The 19,225-nt window shown below is 57.7% G+C and overlaps 1 protein-coding gene across 1 annotated transcript in view; it reads right to left on the bottom strand.

Moving 5' to 3' along the window:
• Nucleotides 1–19,225, bottom strand: part of IGSF9B (immunoglobulin superfamily member 9B) — a 39,596-nt gene that overhangs the window by 15,463 nt on the left and 4,908 nt on the right. The window contains exons 2-13 of the mRNA XM_041413918.1: nt 16,240–16,437; nt 14,649–14,795; nt 13,058–13,209; nt 11,840–11,957; nt 10,857–10,998; nt 10,582–10,727; nt 8,140–8,282; nt 7,218–7,358; nt 5,886–6,002; nt 3,915–4,065; nt 3,259–3,370; nt 355–530 (exon numbers count right to left, since the gene is read on the bottom strand). Coding sequence (XP_041269852.1) covers nt 355–530; nt 3,259–3,370; nt 3,915–4,065; nt 5,886–6,002; nt 7,218–7,358; nt 8,140–8,282; nt 10,582–10,727; nt 10,857–10,998; nt 11,840–11,957; nt 13,058–13,209; nt 14,649–14,795; nt 16,240–16,437 — 1,743 coding nt within the window. The remainder of the gene's footprint in view (nt 1–354; nt 531–3,258; nt 3,371–3,914; nt 4,066–5,885; nt 6,003–7,217; nt 7,359–8,139; nt 8,283–10,581; nt 10,728–10,856; nt 10,999–11,839; nt 11,958–13,057; nt 13,210–14,648; nt 14,796–16,239; nt 16,438–19,225) is intronic.

The raw sequence follows: 19,225 nt of genomic DNA, 5'->3' as shown, positions 1-19,225 counted from the left end.
CCTCCACCTGAGAGCCCAAAGGCTCTGAGCTGTAACGAGTGATCTCATGCTCTACTAATACCTCCTGATCCCAGCTGAACTTAAGGAAGATCTGAAAGGTGACTGGCACAGTACAGCTCTCCCATGCTGTCTCAGGACAAGCCTTCCAGAGCCTCATGCGTTAAGCAAAGCCTGCAAGCTTCATCCAGGACCCTCTGCAAACTATCCCCTACATGGCTGGAAACTATTGCTGATGATGTTCATCTCCATCTCCATCCCCAGCAGACAGGACACATGGAGCAAGGCAAAGCCCCTTCTCCCCACAGAGCTCCCAGATTCCCTCCCAGCCCTCTCTTGTTCCCAAGGAGGACCTACCTAGAGTGTTCACAGTGACCACCTCACTGAAGGAGCTGGTGCCCAGCTTGTTTTGAGCCAAGACACTGAACTGGTAGGCAGTCTCTGGTTCCAAGGTATCCACCAGTAGCCAACTGGAACCAGCTGGCACAGGGAGAGACAGCCAGTCATGGGGTCCAAACTGGGCTCTCTTCATCCTGCCGAGAGAAAAGGGAGCATCCTCAGGGGAAGATATCTTTGACAGGGAGGACAAAGAGGCAGCATTAACTTCTTATGAAAAAAATGGAGCTTTCCTGAGCGATGGTTTGGGTTGACAGCAGTGATGTGGATGGACATGGGGCAGCCACTCGCCACCCACGAGCTGGCAGAGGACACCATCCCCTGGTGTCCCACCAGCTCTCAGGGGCACTGCCACAAGCTCTCCCCTCTGCCCTGAGCTGGGTCAGGGATAACAGCAGTGCCAACAGCCCCGCTCTGACGTGATCTCCACCACATTCCCATGGGCAAAAGTGGGAGCTGGAGCATTTTGGTGAGCGCTGCAAAGGGAACGGCTGACGCAGGAGACAGGCCCTGTTCCCATTTATACCTCGACATCTCCTGAGCCAGAGCCAAGTTCTCCCTCAGCTGTAGCCCTGTACATGTCATCCCACGAGAGACATTTAACTAAATCCCCATCTCTGCCACATTTGCACAAGTCGGGGGCTGCCAGCACAGCCTGGGGCACCACTCAGGGTTTGGCAGAGCAGCAGAGGCACTGGCAGGGAGCACAGGACAGAACCTTTCTGCTGGGGTCTAACCACAACCCCAGGGTGAAAAACGCTCCCACAGCCATCCCAGTGCCACCTAGGATCATGAAGCCACCTCCACAAGCCATTAATCCCACCAGGATCCCACATCCCAAAGCAGCACCACTGCACGACTACCATACTGCAAGTACAGGTGCTCATGTTAGAAAGATGTTTTAGGGAGTCTGAGCCCTCAGCTGCAGGATTTGGTGGTGTCCATGGAGGATTGGGGAAGGCTTGGTGCAGATGGTCTGTCCTGCACAGGTAAGGGGGCACATCTGCAGTTACCAGCACACAGCCAGGTGAATCCACCCAGCAGGAAAAGATGGAGGAAAGAAATACTGCTGCTGTCCAGGGAGCAGAAAGTGAGGCAGAGAAACAGCAGCAAGCAGGTTGGTGGAGAGCCATGCATGTACTGTGTGCCTCTGCCAAACCCAGGGAAAGCCTCTGGATGACTGCAGCTCCAGTTGGGACTGCAGATCCCAGGACCCCCCACCACCGTGGCAGAGGCAGGAGGGCAGCAGGGCTGCCCCTCTCCTGGGCAGGTTTCCCTGCAGTGTTTAATCTCACTGCCCTCACATCCCTCCTTCCTGGCACTGCTGCAGGCAGGGACACATGAGAGAGGGGCTGAGGGTGGGGAAAGCAGGGGGTAAATGCAGCACTGAACTGGGAGAACTCCCTTGCTGAGGGAGGATGTGGTGCAGCTGGAATGCTGTGCTGACCCTGGCCACCTCTGGGGAGTGGAGTTTGCATTTCCAGCCTCAACAACGGCAGAGGCAGCAGGAGAGCACGAATCCAGAGAAAATGGAGCCATGTTTTGCTTGAGCATCCCACAGCCACAGCAGGGAGGAAAGCACATGGATGGCACTCTGCATGGCACTACATGAGCCAGCTGTGTCCCAGATCCCTGGGCCCAGGGAACGGCACATCCCCCAGGGATCACACCCTAGAGTCAGGGCAAGACAGGTCACTGCCTCCCTACCCTAAGTCCCCACAGCTCCCTGTGAGCTCCTTGATGCAAGCCTGGTGCAAACACCCTTCCCTGCTGGTTGCTCCCTCCCTGTGGAGTCTGGAAGAGCCACGAGGAGGCAGGAATCTGAGAGTAGGCTGCAGAGCAAGAGCAGCAGCAGCTGCTGATGCAGCCAGAGCAGAGAGGTTTAACCACTCCTTCCCAAGGACATTTTCATCAAAGCAAGGTCTGCACTGCTCAGCTTGCTCCCTCATTTTCCCCCTCTCTGTTCAATCCATTCCTTCATTCCATCTCCAGACAGACAGCCCAGCCCCGGGCTGGAGCAGAGCAGAAATCATTACAGGCAGCGTCTCCCTCTCTCCTCTCTATCAGCAGCCTCCATCAGGGCAAATTAAGGCAAGGAAAGAATGAGAGAGCAAGAGGAAAGGCTGAAGAATGCCAGCCTAAGCCTGGAAAGGGAACAACCCATCACCCCCTCCACGTTTCCAAGGATGATTCTTTAGAAGAAGATGACAACAGCAGAACCCAAAGTAAACCCCAGCCTTGCTGCAGCTACATTTCTCCCCCCCCTGCCCCAGGGGAAAGGCACAGGGCTGAGCCTGGCCCTGCTGCAGGAAGGTGGGATGCACCTGGGTGCTGGGGAGCACAGGAGCTATGGGAGCAAAGCCCCAGTGCCAGGATCTCACAGTGGCTGGTCATGATCTCAGCTGGGATTTAACCACCTCCAGGGAGCCACAGAGCAAGGAGAGAACATTTCTGCTTAGTCACAGCTCTTCCAGGACACACTCTCTGAAGGTTGCATTTTCCATCCTCTCCCTGGCTGTTAAGCCTCATAAACAGTTTATCTTGAAATTAGATGCCAGAGGCACAGCTACACAAATGCAAAGCATCTCCTGTGTACCACAAGCAGAGTAAAACCTGCTGGGGCAGACGGAGGCAGTGGCCAGCACAGAAGGGAGAGGAAATACGGAAACTACACGATCCCACCACCACCACCACCCATCTCTCGAGGAGCCCCGAGGGAGCTCAGCCCTGTAAGGCCCAGCGGCACAGAGCTGGGCACACCACCCTCCCCACCCTCCTCCCCCCGGCTGCTCGAAGCTCGGGTCGGCTAGGAAGGAAAAGAAGCAGAGAGCAAAGCATGCCAGGATGACTCACAGAGGGCCGTACCAAACTGAGAAAGTCTGCTCGTATCCACCGTCATAGCCGGGCTCCCAGGAGACGTTGGCTGAGGTCATGGCGGCCACGACGTGCACGCTGGTCGGGGCGTGAGGGCTTGTCCCTGCAGAGAGAGGGGACAGCTTAGAGGGGAGCAGCACCACGGCTGGAAGGGGTCTTCTCCCAAGCCACGGTCCAAGGGGACTCCTCTTGTACCAAGCCAATGGGCAAGGCTATTTCTGCTGGACAGGTGGCCAAAATAACAGCACAGAGAAAGGCAACTCCACCAGGAAATAACATTTAAAGGAGACACTGCTCTTAGAATCATAGAGTGGTTTGGGGGTTTGGGTTGGAAGGAACTTGAAGGGACAGCTACTCAAACCCTCCTGACATAGGTAGGGACACCTTCCAGTAGACCAGGTTGCTCCAAGCCCTGTCCAACATGACCTTGAACACTTCCAGAAATGGGGCAGCCACAGCTTCTGTGCCAGGGTCTCACCACCCTCAAAGGGAGGAATGTCTTCCCAATATCCCATCTAAACCTCCTGTCTCTCAGTTTAAAGCCACTCCCCCTTGTCCTGTCACCACAGTTCTCTTTGTGGGGAGCATCCCCATCTCCTGCCTTTCCTGAGGGGCTCTCCCCAGGCCCCTTCCCCCCATGCCCGTACCTACGACGGTCAGGTGGGTGCTGGCAGTAATGCTTGCGACAATGTTGGTGGCGACGCACTCCCACTCGCCGTGGTCGTCCTTGCCGAGGGAGCGGATCTGCAGGGTCCCGCCGGGCAGCGTGTTGTGCTTGCTCCTGCTGGGCTTCCCTACCTTGGGCAAGGAGCGGGGTGGGGGCCAGGCAAAGAGAGAAAAAACACGACTCAGCAGCGGGTTGTGGGGCGGGGCGAAGCGGCGGCGGGGTCACTAAGCTACCTGCGCGGCCCAGGGGACACCGCCGGCCACCGGCAGGGGATCTGGTCTCTCCGTTCGTGGCAAGGCAGACGGTTCCCCCGTTTCCGAGAGGACCTGGGGGGCAACGCGAGAGGCATGCGTCAGGAGGCTGCTGCTCAGCTCTCACACACAAGCGGGAAACCCCACGGCACTCGCACGGACACCGAGCCCCGCGCCAGGGCTCAACCTCCGGCATCCAAAGCTGAAACTGCTGCAAGAAGGGGCACTGGCTGTCCCAGCAAACCCCCTCCCGGGATGGGGAAGGCATAGGAGGCCCCAGGAGATGCCCAAACAGCCCCTCAGCCTCAGTTAGCAGCAGATGAGAGGCAGGACCCTTCACATCAGAGGTCTGGGCAGCAAGGGCCCCGTGGGGATGTGGGAGGATGGCGTGCGTGGAGGCGCCTGGAATCTCTCAAGCCGAGCGGAAAGATGCATCTTGCAACAACTCTTCTATGCCCAACAGCCAAAGTTGTGCAAATCCCACGTTGTCCTGAGTCCTCTACAGCTGTTCTTCATGTGGGAGATTCTGCTGATCAACACCAGGACCCACAGGTTGATGCAAAGAAGGAGGAGCAGAGGAGCCCACAGACACGTGGGGTTACCAGTGCAAGGCAAGGAGTTCTTCAAGATGCTGGTCAGCACTGGTGGGCTGATGGGGAGGGCAGAAGTTGGCTTCTGCCACTGGCAAACTGAGCCCAGCCCAGTCAGCCCTGACTGGAGTTGGAGGAGATAAGCCCAGAGCCACAAAATGAGGAGGACCACCAGAAGGCACAAGTGGGATTGGAAAGAAACCTGGCTGTGACTGGTGAGCACATGGAAAGAAAAATAAGATGGAGAAAAAGACTAAACAGCCAACAAGCTTTAGGCAGGTCACTTGCAATGTGTACAAGTCATGGTCCTCCTCCTGCTGCTAAAAGGGACCCAGAGATCCAGCAGCTCAAGACAGAAGGATTGGGAATGCTCCCACTGGGTGACAGAGGAACCCAGATCACTCTCAAGAGCCCCAAAAAGGGCATGGAAGGCTTGGAGGGTAGTTCCTGACACCACAACAAAGAGCCCAGGAGGTGTCCTGTACAGGGGCTTTCCCATGGGAGCAGTAAAGGTGGGAAGCAAGGGGAAGGCTGCAGGAGGACTGGAAAGCCCTCGCAGCTCCCAGGCTGTGCCACCACACCCCGCTCTATGACAAAGGGACATCTTGAAATCTTTATATCCAGTTCAGGATCACAAAAACAGCTTCTTCCCAGGCTCTTTGAAGTCACGGGGCAGTCAAGCAGCTGCTGACTGGTGCAGAGCCAAGAGACCCCTGGATGTGCTGCGGTGACACATCCCCTTCCTCCACAGGAGGTGTGTGCTGCGAGAACGGCATTGCCACGACTGCCACGTCCTGCTGGTGACACCTGGGAGCCAGGCAAGGAGGAGGGCGTTCTGTGGGCAGTGCTGGCAAGGCAGAGGAGGGGCCGGGGCGGGGGCAGTGTTTCAGCTTTGCGGATGCTGCCGTGTCGGTTTCCCGGGATTACTCGGCGGCCACAAGCCGGGCTTCCCCCACCCACCTGCGGGACAGGACAGGACGGCAGTGGCTCAGCCCAAAGCGAAGCAGCTGTACCTGCAGTTTGTTCTTACCGGGACAGAGTGTGGCTTCTCTGTCTGCAATATTCACCAAAAGCCAAAGGCACTGCAGATTTGTCTGGCAGGCCGGGTACCTTTCTCCAGGCGATGATGGGAAAGGGGTCTCCGGCAGCAGCGCAAGGAATCAACAGCTCCCTCCCTGCCTCCTGTCTGTACTCCCAGCCTGGTAGCACCGTGAAATAGGGGGGGTCCTGCAGCCAAACAAGGGAAAATAGGAGTGTCAGCCTGCCCAAACTCCCATTACCAAAACCAAGCCTTTGCCAAACCAACCCAATCCCCATTCTGGGTAAGTTTGAGGCGTTTCAAGGAAAATTGTGAGGAGAACCTGTGCTAAAGCGCCTCAATGGCACACCAAATTACACACCTGGAGGGAGATTCTGTCCAAAGAGCCATTGCACTGGAGCATAGATTCATGGAATCCCAGAATGGTTTGGATTGGTAAGTACGTTAAAACTCATCCCATTCCACTCTCTGCCATGGACAGGGGCACATTCCACTATCACAGATTGCTCCAACCTGGCCTTGGACACTTCCAGGGATGGGGCAGCCACAGCTTCTCAGGCCAACCTACGCCAGGGCCTCATCACTCTCACACAGAAAGGCTTTCTCCTAATATCTAACCTAAATTTTACATCTTTCAGTTTGACCCCATTACTCCATGTCCCATCTCTACAGTTCCTGACAAAGAATCCCTCTCCAGCTTCCTTGCAGGTGCCCTCAGACACAGGAAGGCTGCTTTGACAACTCCACACAACTTCTCTTCTCCAGGCTGAGCAGCATCTTGCTTTTTACCTCCTCGAAACAGGAAGAAACCCACCCACATCACAGCAGCCATCAACCTGATTTCCTCGCCCCAGCAGCCGCCCCGGCGGATGTGTGTGTCTGGTACACAAAGCGTTATCATCTGAACCTCAGCGAGACACCATGAATCACCACGGCTCCCTCCCAGGCACAGGACTCCGTGTTCAGGGAGGGAAGAGGCAGCAGCTCCCACCCCAGCTGCACTGGGAACTGCACTGGGAGCTCAGCGCGCCCCAGGCGCCGCACGCAGCCGGAGCACATGGAGCTCAAATCATCCATTTATTAAAAATCCTCCTGAACCCAAGCCCGGGCCAGCAGGGCTAAGTGTTTTGTTGGCAAAGGGGACATTCCAGGGAGATGTTTCCTCAAACTACCCCAATCCAGTGTCAAAACCCATGCTGCTGCTCCAGCAGGATATTTCCAGCTACACCAGACAGGGTGCCCTGGGGGCTTGCCTGTGCTGGTGGGAAGCACATCTCCAACCACAGCACAGACACGCCCTCACCCTGGAGCCTCTGCTCTTCCCCACACAGCCCCAGGAGCTGCTCCTGGCACAGGAGGACAGAGCTCCCAGCAAACCCATGGGATTTTGGCAGAAGAGTTACCTTCAGTACCAGTCGGGCAGGGGGAGACTGGCCCATCGTACCCAGGGCATTATAAGGCACACAGGTGTAAGTGCCGAGAGCATCTTCAGTGGCCTCCTCGATCCGGATCGACCCGTCTTCCAGCAGGTTCCAGCCAGAATACTGCAGCAGGGAGAACCAGGGAGATCACTTACCCAACACCCACCACAGCTCCTCATTTCTCCTTCAGCCAAGCCCCCACCCACGCCCAAGGTGCTGTCACGTCTGCGGGAGATGCCCAATCCATCTCCCAACATCCAAAGCATCTCCTCAACAGCAGAGAGAGGAAACTTGGGCAACATCAGCCTGTCCAAGCACAGCCAGGCTCCTTCATGTAGCCCAAAAGGTTTAAGATCAGAATCTAACACTAAATAAAACTTGTTCTGGAGTCAGCAAGACATCTCCACCTGGACAGCTGAGGGCACCAAGGACTAGGAGGCCACAGGAGCAACAGCTTTAAATGGAATTAAAACTTCAAATCGTTAATATTTAAGCAAAAAATTTAAAATATTGAGCGTTTTCTTTAAATATTTAATGGCTAATATCCTTGCTCAGACTATCAAACCATGATTAGGGGAAGATGTAGATTTGTTAAAAGGGTATTTTAACCACCAGTTGCCATTGGAAAAATAAAGCAGGGCCATCAGGAGGTGAATTTAGAGGGAAGAAGGCATCAGATGTGGGAGACACAGAATGTCCACAGGCACTGTGGGCTCCATATGAGAACTGGAATTAACTCTGCCCAGCTGATAAGGAAAAGCAGCATCATCCCATCCACAAGATTCTTCCCTCCCAACAGAAAGGGACCCACAGGGTGCCTGGTGGTGCTCACTGGTGTTTGCTGAGGACATGAGGGTCTGAACCCCTCTGTGCCCCCCTCTCCCCTCCCCGGGGGCTTTGTTACCTTCTCGATTCGCAGGGGACGCCCGTCCTTGTTCCACTTGACCAGCGTGACCGGGGGCTCTGCCTCCACCGGGCAGCGGATGTACCCGTGGATCCCGATGGGAACGTAGATGATGGGGGGCATGTTCACCACACGGGCAGGATCTGGGAGGGCAGCAGCACCATGTTAGCACGGGGAGAGGGCCCTTCACTCCTCCCAGCCTGGCTTCAGAGGATCTGCCTCACTTTTGTAATGAATTCTAAACCCAGCACCACCCCGGCTCCCACAGGCTGTTAAGCCAGGCTTGCTACACACAAATCCTCTGGAATACTTGGCATTTCTGGGAGGCTTTGCTCATGTCTACGGTGTTCCTACCTGGGGCTCATTAAAGATTGAATTTAAGAAGAAATGGAAGATGTGCCTGCTCCCAATTCCACACCAACTTGCATCCTGCTGAAGCCTGAGCTGCTCCATTACAGCACATGTGTCAGGTGTGATGAACACCCAGCACAGCCTGGTTTTACATACAAGCAATCAAAACTATTCCAACTGCCAAGCCTTAAAACACACACAGATGGGAAAAGGGATCCATGTCCAGGCTGCCACGAGTCCTTTACCTTCAATACCTGCTTGTACTCGTGCCTCATTGAGGCTAGGTCATGTTGAATAGCAGCCACCTCACCCTTTCCAAGATGCAAAAACCTTAAAATACATATCTAACCCCCCCCCTCCACACTGCACCACCCACGCAGAGAGGTGTCTCACAATCCTCCAGTCTAGAATGTGTCATTAACAGCACTTCTAAGAGCTTTTTAATTAAGTGCGAGTGGGTTGAAGAGAATCTAGACTTTCTTTAATAAGAAGCTTTTTTAAAAAAATGTTATTTTTAATAAGAAGAGTGAGTATTTCTACAATCTTGTCTAGACACCGGCACCACGAGGTTATGGGAAAATCCTGATGGGGCTTATGCTGCATTAAGGGATAAATGTGGGGGTTTTGGGGTGCACTGCTGATGCACAGTGGGGGGTGAACATTAAGGTGCTTAATAGAAAGGGATGGAAGATGTGGAAGATTATTGCTTTCTTGAGGCAAAACCAGCAGAGTTTGGGAGCTCTGCTCCCAGCACGTCACCCCAACCACTCCCCAAAACCGCATGCCCCGGCAGTGGCACCATAACCCAGATTGCCCAGCGCCACATATGGAGCAGGCTTTACCCCCCTCTGCTTAACTCCACCTCTTAGGAAATGTAATCAAGGACTCCAGCAGTGCGGGAGAGGGTAATGGGATCGAGCCTTTCACTACTAGGTCACTGGCCAGGGGCCAGCCCAGCCCACTAATGACCCAGAGCTGTGTCCCCATCTGCTTTCGGAGGATGGAAGCTCCCTCCAGAGGCATCAGTCCCGGTGTGGATGAGGTTTGCTCAGGAGGAAAAGGGTTTGTGGCACCAAAAGCCGAGCACCCTTCCTTGTGCCGAAGCTGAGCTGAGCAGCAGATTGTCCGAGCCTGTTCTCCCTGCCATTAGAGCTATTTTTAACAGCTATCAGCCCTGACAAGCGGCCCTGGATTAGCAGCAGGGCAGATTTAATGGCCTGAGGCCACAGGCTTTCCCAAGAGCCACCCAGCTGGGAACATCCAAGCCCCAAATCAAGCCTGTGCCTGGGCACAGCACCACTCACACCATCCCTCTGCCCACTCTGCCCCTTCATCCATGCCCACAGGGACCTGCCAGCCCTTCTCTTGGGCTCCCCACTAACCAGAACCAGGTCTAAAGGCAGCAGCAGCTCTAAGGCAGCCTTGGAAAACCCACGCTGAGAGCCCACTTTGCTCAGGCCTGTCTTTCATTATGAAATAAAAATGCCGAAGCCTTTCCGAGCAGAGCAATATTGCAATTGGAGCGGCGGCAATTGAGGCCATTACTGTGGAATGCCACAGGATGCCGGTGGCACACTACCCATTACCGCCCGGGGATTCCTGGAGAACGAGCGAGCGTGGGAAGCACAACTCCTGCTACAGCCCTTTCTCCTCGGCTTGTTTAGATCACTTACCGCCTGAGAAATGTGACACACCGAGCTCGCAGAACGGCCGCGCCACAGGAGTAAGCCCCCGAAATAAACACCAAAAAATACACCTTGGCACTGAGAGCCCTTACCTCACCCCAGCAGGGTGGGGACAGTGAGGGAGCAGCCATGGGATGATGCTCACCTAATTAAAAAACACTTGTAACCAAGGTGGACGCCGGTCCCAGCTGAGCAGTGTCACTCAGGCTGCTCAGACCATTTGCTTTCTTGTCTCCCACACCCACATGGGATGCTCTTAAGCTTTTTTGCTGAGGATGATTCCGTGTTCATCCAAAGGCTGCTGTCACATCAGCCTGATTCTCCCAGTGTCATACCAGGACAAGAGAGCCTCTGGGGCTGCCTGGGAGCCAGGTGTTATCGATGCCAGCCCCATCCCCACACTCACACTGCACTGTCAGGTAGGCAGAGGCTGATGGCGAGCGGCCCAGGCTGTTGCTGGGGATACAGGTGTATTTTCCAGCATCCTCTGGTTTGACACGGAAAATAATCAGCGTCCCGTCGATCAGGATCCGCACCCTCAGCTTCAAGTCGCTGCAGGAGAAGAGGAGAGGAGGATCACAAAGAGAGCCAGGGGCAAAGTCCAGCACAATCCCAGCTCCCAGCACAGCCCAGGAGCAGCAGGAGGAGGAGAACATGCTGCCCCACCAGCTATAAACTCACTTCTTGAAGTAGACGTTCTCCTCCTCCCAGTACCACAGGTAGGTGAGGTTCCCGGGATACGCCTCAGCCTGGCAGGTGAACAGCGCATCCTGGGAGATGTTGACTGTGATGTTCTCCGGAGGGGAAACGATAAAGGGAGGTCCTGGAGGGGGGAAGAGGAAGGTGTCACTCCCACCACTACAGGCGTCCCCACAAGGGTTGCTCAGGTTCAGCTCCATCACAGCGTTTTGGCTGGGAGCTGCTGGAGGGCTCTGGGGCAGGGCTGGCCCCGATCCTCTGAGAACCACAGTGACCCTGTTATTCCCAGCCCTTTCCCTCATCTCTGGGCTGACTGAGAACCACAGTGACCCTGTTATTCCCAGCCCTTTCCCTAATCTCTGGGCTGACTGAGAACCAGTGACCCTGTTATTCTCAACCCTCTCCCTAATCTCTACAGCTCTGAGGAGGGGATCCACGCCCATGGTGCTTCTCCCAGGGCACACAAGGACACGCCTCCCTTCATCCCCAGCACTTCTGGAGGATAGTATCACCCACAGGAAAAATCCAGGGGGAACAGACTGCCAGGAGCCAGCAGCTCACCACTGCCACAAAAGCAGAGCAGAGGACACCCCGTGCTCCTCTCTCTGCTGGTAGCTGTTGACCTAATTAAAGATTTATTTAATAAGAGAGGGAGCAAGGAGCAGGAGGCCTGTCATGCATCACCGCTGTCTGACGAGGCGCTTCATGACAGCCTCAATCTTTTCCCCGCTTCCCAAACAAAACCGAGCTGCCATCAGGGCCTGGCTGCTCATCAGCACGGCCACCACCGTGTCCCAATTAAGATCCTCCATCCTACAAACCGGATGCAGAGCCACAGGGCAGCCAGCACCATGCCAAGCACAGAGGCCTGGGGGGTCGCCCCAGGGTGACACCACAGCCCTGTGGCCCGTGGAATCCCCCCATCCCGGCTTCCCAGGGGATGCTGAGGAGCAGGAAGGTCTCACCTTGGACGAGCAGGCGCGTGGTGTGCACAGCCTCGCCCTGGATGCTGTAGGCCCGGCAGGTGTAGGCACCTCTGTCCTCCCGGCTGACCGAGAGCACCGTGAGGCTCCCGTCGCTCACCTGGGAACAAGGGAAGACCCTGGAGCGTGGGCAGGGAGCCCCAGGGGGACGGGGGAAGACCCTCCCTGCTTCCCACGGCAGAGAGCTGCCGGCGCTTTTAGGGCCGGATGAGAGACGGGTTTCCCCGCTCTGCAAGACGTGGGATATTAATAAACCAACACACGCGTTTCTGCTCGACGCCAAGGGGAAGGGAAAAAAAAAATCATGAAATAAATAAATAACCATCCCAGCACATTCATCTCCCTGAAGTGACTGGCAGGCAGCAGGCTCCAAACCACTCCTGCCAAGCGCCCCGGCACCATTGGAGCTTCACAAGGAGCCTTGCTGGAGCATTCCCTGCCCCCCCAAGGGCCTGCTCCATCGCTGGGGGATGAGGGGGAGACCCCAGCTTGGCCACTGTCCTCTCTGGGGGGCCACTCTCAGCTAGAAGAGGAGCGGATGGATTCTCCCTGGGGACACAGCAGAAGGATGGACAAGGGACTGTCACCTTTGGGGTAGCAGCACCCCCATGCACAGGGAGGCCTCCCAGCCAGGCTTCCCCCCCACCTCATTCTGCCTCATCCTTCTATTTCAATTAGTAACAAATGATTCCTAATTACTCTCATTAGTGCCTGCGCTGATTCCAATGCCTGATTTACCAATTACAGCTCAGGGGGGAATCTCTGCCTGGGAGCCTCTGGGATGCAAAAAGGGTCCTGAAGGGGAGGGGAGGAGGGGAAATCCTCCCTGCTCAACCCTGCCCTGCCCCAGCCCTGCTGCATCCATCCCTGGCAGGGGGGGCATTACCCCAGGCTGCAGCCCCCACCCCATCTCCAGGGTCTTGGCCCCTGGGCTGAGTCTGCAGGGAGCAGGTCAGGTGCAGGAGCAGGGCTGTCCCAAGCACTTGGAGGGTCTCCAAACTGCACCCAAGGGCTGGCAGCGTTACAGGCTGCTGCTCAGCAGGGATGGGGTGGGGGAAAATGGGCATCTCACCAAGGAGAAGTGCTGAGAAAGCACGGCTGGCTCCAGGCACGGCGGAGCCGCCGCCACCGTGGTCCCGTCAATACTGTCCCTGCCAGCTCCCAGCCCAGGAGTCCCCAGGGCAGCCCTCCCCCACCTACCTGGTACTTGCCATTGGCACCCAAAAGGTCTCCCTCTCTGAGCCAGGTGACGATGGGCTTGGGGTTCCCGAACGCCATGCAGGTCAGGGTGACGCTGCTGCCCTCCTTCGCCTCTACGTACTGCGGCGGGGTCTCCGTGAACGTGGGGGGAGCTGGGGGCACAGGAGACCACCGGGTCACCCGTGGCCACTCTGGGTCAGGGGGCACACAGGGACAGAGGGGAAGCTGCTGCCTGCACACAGGGGACACTCTGCACATCCCCACGGCAGGGCTGCGACCAGCCCAAAGGCAAACGGGGCTGCACGGACAGGTGTGTCACCGACCAAGAGGTGCCACGTTGCACCCCAGCTCTGTCCCCTCTCCTCCCCACCAGCTCCACGTCCTCCCCCCACCCCGCTGCACATTAACTCGCTATTGTCAAAACACGGGAAAACACCGCAGTGCAGATCGAAAGGCTCCTTCCTGATGAAAGAGGCTGGCAGGATTACAGCCCGCCCCTAATTACCCGCGGTTGTTAAAGCCCACTTTAGAGGAAGACAGGTTGGCAATTTAATCTGCTTGGGAGAAAAAAAAAAAAAGAAAAGGAATTATATTTTGTTTCTCCCCAAATGATTTTTATTTTCCCCCTAAGAAAATTAAGCGTTGTAATGCGCTGGGGGAAAGCCACAGCCCTCACCCTGAAAGCAATTCCTCGGGCTGGGAGGATTATGGTTATTATATTGTTATTAAGCCCCTGCACGCCCCGTGCTGCATAAAGCCCCAAAACTGGCCCATTTTGCCAAGGGGAGGGACAGGGCATCTGGGGCCATTTTCCAGCCCCTCCAGCTGGCAGTTTGCAGGATCCGTGCACGTGGCAGAGGTGAGCCAGGCATCACCATCCTCCTCCTTCCTCCTCCTCTTGCCCTCCTTCCCAAGCCCTCGGAGCTCATTAGCAGGTTGGGGGAAAGCAGGAAGCAGCAGGCAGGGCAGCAGGCAGGGATGGGGCTGGTGGCCTGCACAGCCCCCTTGCAAAGCTCCCGCTCACTAATTGGGCTCAATTAGGTGGCTCTGCTCTGTGCCACAGCACAGCCATCCCCCCAAAGGTTAAACTAATTGCACAAGGTCAAGGCAAGACCAGCAAGGAGCTGCCAGTGGCCACATCTCTCCAGCCACCCCACTGCAGCAGGAGAAGCACAGCCCTGCTGCTGGGCTAAAAATAAAGATCTCTCTCCTGATGCAGAGAATGACAATTTGTTAATTAGTTTAATATACAGCCTTAATAAAATGAAAAAGTAATTTGAGTAAATCTGAATTTCAAGAAAACAAAGATTTGATTTTCTGATCTGTTTGTTGAGAGGAGATTCATTCCCAGCCCCGGTTCTTGATGTCTCTCCTTTAAACAAGCTCTGCGTAATTAAACTGAGGAATCCCTAATAAAACTTTGTCCCTTTTGAAGTCACACCCTGGCCGGATCAGCCAGCCTGGATGGCTTCAGGCTTGCGTGTCTGCCAGGCACAGATGCCATTGAGGCCCAGCATTCCCCAGACATCCAGCATCCACCACAAATCCCATTTTGGCACCGCGGGGATGCCGCAGCCCCCGCCCCGCTCACCATTGACCGTGAGGTGGACCCAGCTGCCGTTGTGGAAGGTGTCGTACTGCTGGTCCAGCATGAGCACTTTGCACTCGTACCAGCCCTGGTCCTCGGAGCGCACCTGCTCAATGCGCAGGGAGGCTTTGTCGTGCAGGCTGGCCCGGCCTGTGGGAGAGCACAGCGTTGGCACCATGTCCCCAACAGCAGAGCAGCCCCCAGAGTGTCACCGCAAGGGACACCCCATCCCAAACTAGAGCAGTCCCCAGAGCATCACTGCAAGGGACACCCCATCCCAAACTGGAGCAGTCGCCAGAGCATGGGCACAGGGGACACTCCATCTCCACACCAGAGAAGTCCCCAAAGTATTGCTGCAGGGGACACACCATCCCAAACTGATGCAGCTCCCAGAACATCACTGCGGGGAACAAACCATCCCAAACTGGTGCAGCCCCCAGAGCATGGCCACAGGGGCCACCCCAACCCCACACCAGAGCAGCCCTCAAAGTATCACTGCAGGGGACATCCCATCCCAAACTGGAGCAGCTCCCAGAGCATCACTGTGGGGAACAAACCACCCTGACACCAGAGCAACCCTCCAGAACATCACCCCGGGGGACACCCCATCCCTGTGTGGTCACTCTTCCGGTTTGGGACTGGCTGAGCCCCACAGGGTTGCAGCCGGTGGTGCCAGGCCGGTGGTGCCAGGCCGGTGACACACTCGCCCATCTGGGGACAGCAGAGCCAAGCTGCCAGGGCTAGGCAAGGTGCCTCGAGCAATGTCTGCCCGCAGCGACACCGGCCTTCTGCTCCCAGCCGGGGGCTGGCGGCGGCACAGCCGGCACACAGGCGTGCCCCAAAGCTTTCCCCCGCCTGGGAGACTCCCAGAAAGCAGGGCAGCCCTGAGCTAACCCTGTGCACAGCCCCAAAAACTGGGTCAGGAGCAGAGCAGCCTAAACCTCCACCCTGGTGCAGTGGCCACCGGGCTGTGGGATCTCTCATTGCTGAGCTGAGTTTGGCAGGGCTCAGCTGGTGCATCTTCCCTGCTGCAGCATTTCTTAGAGAGCAATTTGGGCAGAGTCCCATAAGACCCAGGGAAGATTCCCAGGACAGCATTCCACAGGGAAAGAGATACCACTATGTGCCTGTCCTGCCACACCAACCTTCTCAGGGCTGGTTTCCAGCTCACAGCTCCCACCAGAGGACACCGGCCACGTGTCACAGGCAGCACATTGGCAAGCAGCCACATGAGTTCTGCAGCTCCAACCTGTCACCTCCGCCCAGCACGTGGCCCTGGCTGCATCCCCACTGTCCCCCCAGCACCCCTCCCTGGGCTCACAGCTGCTCTGGGGCGCAGCGGCGGCAGCAGCAGCCACAGCCACCACGCGTCACCCTGGGTTTCTCTGCCTCGCTTGCTCCCGTCCCACGCAGCCCAGCTGGCTTCCTAACGCTGCTGCTTAATTAAAACCAACTGGGTGGAAAGCGAGCAACGAGAGGCAGAGCCCGCGTGGTTTCCGACGGAGAACGGATGGAGCGGAGCTGCGCGTCCCGAGCCGTGCCGCAGCCGGGACCCGGCACCCTCCCCTCGTCCCACTGCACCCCCGGGACTCACCGGCATACTCTGGGTCCACATGGGGAGGGTAAAACCCAAACTTGATGAAGATGGGGATGGGGACGCCGAACTTGAACCACTCCACGACATAGGGAGGGGGCTGTCCCGTGAGCGGGTGGATCACGTCGCATCCCAGGATCACGCTCTCGCCAGCGCGAGCGGTCACAAACTCGGGCTCCTCCCTCGAGCCGAGGGCACCTGCGGGGGGGCGAAGGAGGAATCTGTGGCTGATCCCACTGCTGCTGCCCAGCATCAAATCAGGATGCCCAGGAGAGCAACAGCAGCAGTAATGCCCATCCCTAACCACCTGTCTCCAAGGGCAGCCTGTGGGTCGCCCTTGCCCCAAAAACAACAGGGGGGTCCCAAGCCCCTACACTCCAAGGCCACCCCTGAGCTACCACAGGAGTCAGGACACTGGCCATCAGCACCCCAATGCTCCAGGACAGCTTCCCAACCTCTGCACAGGGCAAGGGTGATGCCCAGCGACCCCCACAGGGGTTTTGGGGACCCCTGCTCTCAGTAGAGGGGCACAGAGCATGCCTAGCACTGCTCCCCACATAGCAGCACCATCTGGGCTACCGTGTATCCTTGTGGCAGGGAAAAGGCTGCTTTTAGCTTGTGCTCCTGCATCCTCCAGCAGGCAGGACTGAGCATGCAGGGATCCCTGGCCACAGCTCTGTTGTGCCAGCCCTCGGACCCAGCTCTCCCACGGTGCCAGGGTGGGCTGGGCCCCCGGAGCTGCCATGCTCCAGTCAAGCCCGCATGTCCTGGGGCATCCCCGAGAGCCCCAAGCCTGAAACCCGTCTGCGACTTGCGTGTCGGGTCTGTCACCCTGCTCCTCCCAGCTGGCTAATTACAGGGGACTTTGGTCTCAGCTCCGAGGCTGCTCCACCCCGGCTCTGCCGCCCTGCTCGCTGCAGCCTGGCGTCATCCCGCTCTGCCAGCAGCAGCAAAGCTGCATCCTCAGCACGGCGTTCAGAGAGGGAGAGAGAGGGAAACCCAGGGCTGGGAGGAAGCCAAACGGGAGGTCCCCAAAACTAGCTTTAGACCCACATCGCCCTTCCCATCAAGGAAGGGCCCCCCGTTTTCCTGGCACACGCGGCCGCTGGCTGTTCTGGGGGGGATGCTCGGGGAGGGATGCTCGGGGAAGCACGTTCCCACTCCTCCGCGCTGCTCCTCGGGGCCGCCGGTGATTGGCGGCGAGTGACATCACCGCTTCCCCGCCGCGGGAGCCGAGCATCACCGAGCATCACCGGCTATTTTTGGCTCTGGCACAAGCGCGTACCGGCGAGAGGCCCGTGATGTGCCACCCCACGGGCCCACCAGCCCCGTGTCCCCGCGGGAAGGGCAGCGGGCAGAGCTGGCCGCGGCTCGCACACGGCACGCACAAGGTGTGTCCCTGCAGAGGGTCACAGCCTGACGGTCACCCAAGCCCCCACGCCACCAGCAAACTGGGCACGGGTGGCTCTTTAACTGGGAGGGCTGGCTGGTGGCAGCGGGGTGAGCGACGCCGGGGTGCAGAGCTGCGAGCCATCTGCAAGGAGCAGATGCTGCATTGCACACCCACTGCAGGCACCCGGCCCCGCTCCGGGGGTCCTGCAGAGCTGGGGGTCCTGCACGGCCACGGATCCGCCCGGAGCCCAGCGGGGCGGGGGGAATCGCTGAGCACACACGTGCGGTGTGCACGCACACCCCCGCACACGCTTTGCACCGCCTCGACAACACTCTTGCACCTTTCCATCCCTCGTTAGCGCTGCATCGCCGATGAGCTCCACTCCCGTTCGCACCCTGTCAGCAGGGACGGTATCAGCCCTCCCCTGCCACCCCGGCACTGAGCTGTGAGAACCCGTCCTGACCCCTCCATCCGGGAGGGTGAGGGGGGCTGCGCCGCAGGGCTGGAGCCCCCCTTCCCTGCCCATGGTCCTGCAGCGCTGATCGGGGACGGAGCTGTCACGTGCTGCTCAAGAGCATCCAAGGACGCGCTTCCCCGGCCGCCTTGCCCGAGCGAGCAGGTCCCCAGCACCTTGTCGCCTTCCAAGCGACACCCTCTACCCACCAGCAGAAGATGGAAGTGGTAGCACCCAAACCCCTTTGCCAAGCCCCCCACCTGCCCCAGCACTCCAGCTCCTGGGCTACCAAAACAGAATCTTGGTTTTCAACTGGAGCCTGGAATGCTAATGTTTGCCCAGCTGGAGCAAGCTCCCCGCCCAAGAGGCCACCCAGACACCCTGAGGATGGGCGCCAGGGAGTGACACTTCACCAGGATCCCCTGACTGGCTCCCTGGCAGAGCAGTGGGTGACGTCCCCGGGGAGGGGACGAGCCAGCCGCTCCGCCGGACCCACGCCTGGCCAGGGCTGCCCGGGCGCAGGAAAATAGGTCATCCCCGGCAGCTCGCAGCGCCGGTGTCTGATCGCAAGGCCGGTGGGGAATTGCACGCACGGCTGAGCATCACCTCCCCAGCGCACGGCCGACTGGCAGCCACGGCGGAGAACCGGCCCCCGGCTCTCCCCAGCTGCCACCTGCCCCGCTACCGGCCCCGTGCCCTCCTGTCCCCACTTCCAGAGCGCCAGGAAGGCAATGGGGAGATGTGTCACAAACCCTCTTTGGGTCTCCTCAACTTCCCAACCCACCAACCCTGAGGGGTCCCAACTCTGACCAGGTTTTCCTTCCAAGTCCAGGCCATGAAGAAAGCGAGCAATGGAGACTGCAGCTCTCGATTCAAAGTGTTTTCTCACCCCCACATTTGTAGGGAAACGCTTGAAAACAACCCGCAGACGCCAGAAGAAACAGAGCACAAATAGACGGGGTATTTTTAAACCCACTTGATTTTCCCAGCCAAGTTCAGAGAGGTTTCAAGGCTGAATCTGCGGTTTGGAAACAGGGTCAACATCAGGGAATGGCAGCACCGAGGTGAACCCCAAATCCGCTCGGTGCAGGAGCTCACGTGAAGCTGGGGGACGCCTCGTAAAGAAAAACAAGTAATCA

This window comes from Onychostruthus taczanowskii, unplaced genomic scaffold (assembly GCF_017590055.1).
Source record: "Onychostruthus taczanowskii isolate IOZ18803 unplaced genomic scaffold, ASM1759005v1 scaffold43, whole genome shotgun sequence".
Taxonomy (NCBI): Eukaryota; Metazoa; Chordata; class Aves; order Passeriformes; family Passeridae; genus Onychostruthus; species Onychostruthus taczanowskii.
The sequence above is the reverse complement of the archived record's forward strand: the minus strand, read 5'-3'. Positions and strand labels throughout refer to the sequence as shown.